We start from the raw sequence: 5,654 nt of genomic DNA, 5'->3' as shown, positions 1-5,654 counted from the left end.
AGATTAAGGCGTTTCCCAAATCACGACTCTGAAGACAGAGCCAAAGATTTTGTTCTAATATATTTTCATGTGATTACATTCAGGTTTCTAGAATTCGATATTAGTTTGCATGATAATGCATGACTCATTTCCACATATTTCCAGCATTGTTGAATTGATATCATAACCCCCTCCAAAAATAAATAAAAAAAATTGAACTTACCTAATATGAAACTATACAAAGACAGGTGGCAGAACGATGCCATGGAAATAGTTATAATTATCCCTTCTTTAGGAACCGTAACGGCACTAATACTGCTAATTGTTTAACTTATTACAAATTATTAATTTAATAAATACTCTAAGGGGGAAGTTATCAAACCATCATGGCGGCAATCAAATTTATCACCGCCCCATCGTTTCCTTCCGTCTTTAATTAAAATGCGCGTAATATAGGCAACATTTTTGTTTGATTTTGTCGCAAAATTTTTCTATTCAACATTATTTCAATCGTTTTTTTACGCCCACGTCTCTCTATGTGGACGTATATTGTCGGCACCCCTGTCCGTCGGTCGGTCCGTCCGTCCGTCCGTCCATTTGCTTGTAAACGCTCTAAAAACTAGAGTTTTTGATGGAATCAAATGAAATTCGGTATGTGTATACATATTCATAAAACGAAGATCAAGTTCAAATTTGAGCTATTTTCGACCGTAAGAAGCAGAGTTATTGCCCTTGCCCCAAAATTTTTAATATTTAATATCTAATATGATTGAGAATGTTATTGAAATATTTCTATGATGTAAATTACTTAAATATCTGAATGTCGGCATAAATCCGGTTTAATATATGTAAAATATAGGATCTATGAGTTGGGTAACATGATGTATTGGTATTCCGTCTAGTACCTCAAGCATTCAGCAGTAACCATAGACTTTTCCAAAGAACTCAAGTTATTCGTTGTTGTTTGGTGTAAGTAAATACATTGGGAGAGGGGGGCGGGGAGTGTTCTACCATAAATATATAGGGTCCTGCTCACACTATGAATGGGATGCAATTTAAGCACAAATATATTCGAATACATGTATTTATTTACTTATATTACCATAATACCTTATATGGGTATATCTAAAATTTGTCTAAACGACCATATCATCTGACAAGGAAAGAGATTGGACCTCACTGTTAAACTCATCCGAAGCCGGAAGTTGCACGTTCGGTGTAATTATACTCATGTAAACATCTGTTGTTGGTAGCGGTGCTGAAGTAGAAATATCATCTAAAATGCAAAATAATATTTTAAAAATGTTGAATAGAAAAAAGAATCCAACGACAATAATGTAGATGGACAATGACACGCAATATGCAATGACAGAAATTTACTTCTTATCAAGAGGATCTTGCATAATTTTTCACCACGAAAATGTAACAAAATTTTAAACCACTATATACGGTTAAAATTTGTAATTCAATTTAAGGTACAAATAGCTTTGTGTGTATCCCCTCAGAGAATATTATGCTATAATGTTATTCAGTTATCAACAGAGAAAAATTGTCGTTAATAGTTAATTTTCTTCACTACACCTTACCGTATCTGATATGAGTGTCAAAAACCAAAATAGGCCTACCACATAAGACAATCGGAGAAGATTTCAAGAATATTGTGTAGATAAAGTTTCCCATACCTGGTATTTTAAGATGAACCGATTGAGTTCTCCATTGTCCATTAATCCATCCACGACATGTGTAAATACCTGCATCAGACATTTGGAAATCTTGTAGATAAAGTTTAATCTGTCTTCTACTTTCTTGATACACTGACATCAATCTAACGATGAAAAAAGAAAAGAACACTTACTGGAATAGGTAGGCTTTAAAAGTCATAACCTTTAGATATAGAGAGGACTCTCTGCACTGCTTCGACAGAGTTAGCACTAACGTTTTGCCAAAACACTCCCACTGCAGTAAACTATATGTAGCCTACACTGACATCGCCAGGTTGTCTTTGTCTTAAGACAGTTTTCATGTACACTAATTACATTAATGAAACATTAAGTACATTTACATACGATTTATTGGTTGTATACTACTGACAAACATTAAGTACTTTTACGTACGATTTATTGGTTGTATACTACTGACAAACATTAAGTACTTTTACGTACGATTTATTGGTTGTATACTACTGACAAACATTAAGTACTTTTACGTACGATTTATTGGTTGTATATTACAGACAAACATTAAGTACTTTTACGTACGATTTATTGATTGTATACTACGGCCAAACATTAAGTACTCTTACGTACGATTTATTGGATGTATACTACTGACAAGCATTAAGTACATTTACGTACGATTTATTGGTTGTATACTACTGACAAACATTAAGTACTTTCACGTACGATTTATTGGTTGTATACTACTGACAAACATTAACTACTTTTACGTACGATTTATTGGTTATATACTACTGACAAACATTAAGTACTTTTACGTACGATTTATTGGTTGTATACTACTGACAAACATTAACTACTTTTACGTACGATTTATTGGTTGTATACTACTGACAAACATTAACTACTTTTACGTACGATTTATTGGTTGTATACTACTGACAAACATTAAGTACTTTTACGTACGATTTATTGGTTGTATATTACAGACAAACATTAAGTACTTTTACGTACGATTTATTGATTGTATACTACGGACAAACATTAAGTACTCTTACGTACGATTTATTGGATGTATACTACTGACAAGCATTAAGTACATTTACGTAACATTTATTGGTTGTATACTACTGACAAACATTAAGTACTTTCACGTACGATTTATTGGTTGTATACTACTGACAAACATTAACTACTTTTACGTACGATTTATTGGTTGTATACTACTGACAAACATTAACTACTTTTACGTACGATTTATTGGTTGTATACTACTGACAAACATTAAGTACTTTTACGTACGATTTATTGGTTGTATATTACAGACAAACATTAAGTACTTTTACGTACGATTTATTGATTGTATACTACGGCCAAACATTAAGTACTCTTACGTACGATTTATTGGATGTATACTACTGACAAGCATTAAGTACATTTACGTACGATTTATTGGTTGTATACTACTGACAAACATTAAGTACTTTCACGTACGATTTATTGGTTGTATACTACTGACAAACATTAACTACTTTTACGTACGATTTATTGGTTGTATACTACTGACAAGCATTAACTACTTTTACGTGCGATTTATTGGTTGTATACTACTGACAAACATTAAGTACTTTTACGTACGATTTATTGGTTGTATACTACTGACAAACATTAACTACTTTTACGTACGATTTATTGGTTGTATACTACTGACAAACATTAACTACTTTTACGTACGATGCATTGGTTATAGTACTGACAAATATTAACTACTTTTACGTACGATGCATTGGTTATACTACTGACAAACATTAACTACTTTTACGTACGATTTATTAGTTGTATACTACTGACAAACATTAAGTACTTTTACGTCCGATTTATTGGTTATATACTACTGACAAACATTAACTACTTTTACGTACGATTTATTAGTTGTATACTACTGACAAACATTAAGTACTTTTACGTCCGATTTATTGGTTATATACTACTGACAAACATTAACTACTTTTACGTACGATTTATTAGTTGTATACTACCGACAAACATTGAGTACTTTTACGTACGATGCATTGGTTATAGTACTGACAAAGTACATTTACATACGATATAATGGTTGCATCAATGAAAACATTTAAGGGCATTTATTTACAAATGATTTATTGGTTGTATTACTGACAAACGTTAAGTGCTTTTCTATGATTTATTGGTCCTGTAACTGACAAACATTGAGTACGTCTACATATGATTTATTGGCTGTACTACTAATTGAGTGCATTTATATACGATTTATTTGATGTATACTTACACATACTAAGTACCTTTACATAATTATAATTCTTAATGATAATAAAGTGCATTTGCATATATGATAGTATAATTGTTACACTGCTTACTAATATTTAGAATGGCTCACTTACATTTATACTGACTTAAATTCAGTATCGTTAGTTAGTACATACATGTTCGTGATTAATTAGTTAACTCTCATTACGATTATCAGTAGCCTACGTGTATATCATATCTTACCTTCCAGGAAAGCTTGTTACCTTTCTTCCACCAGGTCGCAGCCATTTTAACGATGGTGTGAATCCAGGGCCTTGACACGTACCGTCACATATAAGTGCTACCAAATCACCTTGTTCGATTTCATGAACATGTCCTATATCATTTAAATCCCAATCTCTGATTCTTAGATCATTGCAAGCTAAAGATAGTCCTGAAAGCATTTATATAATGATTTAAGATGTTCGTCGCATTTTTTAAAAACAATGTACTTTCAAAACAGAATTTTGTCCTGTAAGGAACTATCAGGTAGGACTACTGTTTATATATATTTATGATTAAGTATATAGACTTACCAACCAACAGACTGATAATACACATGATTTTGATCGCCATTACGACTTTATTTCACTGAACAACTTCGCCTACATTTTGCATCTAGCAATTTCTTAGAGATTTATAGTCCAAATCTCGTTCTAAAAGATTTACTGTTTTATAAATCAGCAGATATCATCTTTGAATAAATAAGACAAAAATAGTATTTGGCATTAGCTTCGTATTTAAACTTTGATATTTCTTCAGATTTGGTCAATTTGTTTCAGTTCTGAATGAATGTATGCAAATAACTTATGATAGCATATCATACATGAATTGCACAGTCCTGGAAAAACTGAATTTTCAGATTATCTAACTTGAAGTATAAACTAAAATCATGGTTGTAATCATAACAATTCTAGCATCTGGCTTCCATGTTTATATATTACAACCTCTGATTCACAAGAAAATATATAAAAAGTATTTCATTAAAAGAAACCTTCTGTTTGGGTTGTCTTGAATATGTTTGCGTTATAAATTTATTTAATCTGACGTCCCAAATGGTAAAGGTGCCACTACAGTAAATTCGCTAAATATAGCAACCATGCCAGACAATTTTCTCTGAAAGTCCTCAAATTGTGATGAATATTTATAATTTAAGCCAGACATTAAGAGATGAATTTAGAATAGGTTTTAATACGCTCACATTAAGTTGCAGCTCCATATAGCATACGCCTTATCACATCTACTTGTGAACGAATGATCAGTTTTGATTTGATTCAATGAATCTCGATAAATTATATATATTAAGAAGATTTCCCTTGGCTTAGCCTTAGTACTTCAAATCGGCTTAGAATGCAATAGAAATTACAGCTTTGACTTTGATCGATTTTTGGCGAAATTGGCCTTGCTTTTACATACTTTTGTGGTCGATTTACAAGATTTTTCGTTGCGTTTTTTAGTTATTGCTCTTAACTAAACCATGTTCTTTTTCTTTATTTTCTTTTCCATCATATAAGAATCCTATATTTACTAAGGAAAACTGAAATTCCGTGAAAATACCACAGATGTAGAGAAATAAGGACGTCTTCTACCACTTCAGTTAAAGTGATACTACGTCTAGAATGAACATTAAATTTAATTCTCAAGAATGGTCAATATGAGTATATATTCATCTGT

The 5,654-nt window shown here is 31.7% G+C and overlaps 1 protein-coding gene across 1 annotated transcript; it reads right to left on the bottom strand.

The window, feature by feature from the left end:
• Window positions 1-1,115: 1,115 nt before the first annotated feature.
• On the bottom strand, window positions 1,116-4,556 carry LOTGIDRAFT_158562 (hypothetical protein; the record flags this gene model as incomplete). Its single annotated transcript, XM_009051714.1, has 4 exons — window positions 1,116-1,255; window positions 1,662-1,804; window positions 4,185-4,374; window positions 4,517-4,556. The coding sequence occupies 4 exons, from the start codon at window positions 4,554-4,556 to the stop codon at window positions 1,116-1,118; spliced, it is 513 nt and encodes a 170-aa protein (XP_009049962.1).
• Window positions 4,557-5,654: the final 1,098 nt, after the last annotated feature.

Source organism: Lottia gigantea, assembly GCF_000327385.1.
Source record: "Lottia gigantea unplaced genomic scaffold LOTGIsca_17, whole genome shotgun sequence".
NCBI classification, from domain to species: Eukaryota; Metazoa; Mollusca; class Gastropoda; family Lottiidae; genus Lottia; species Lottia gigantea.
The sequence above is the reverse complement of the archived record's forward strand: the minus strand, read 5'-3'. Positions and strand labels throughout refer to the sequence as shown.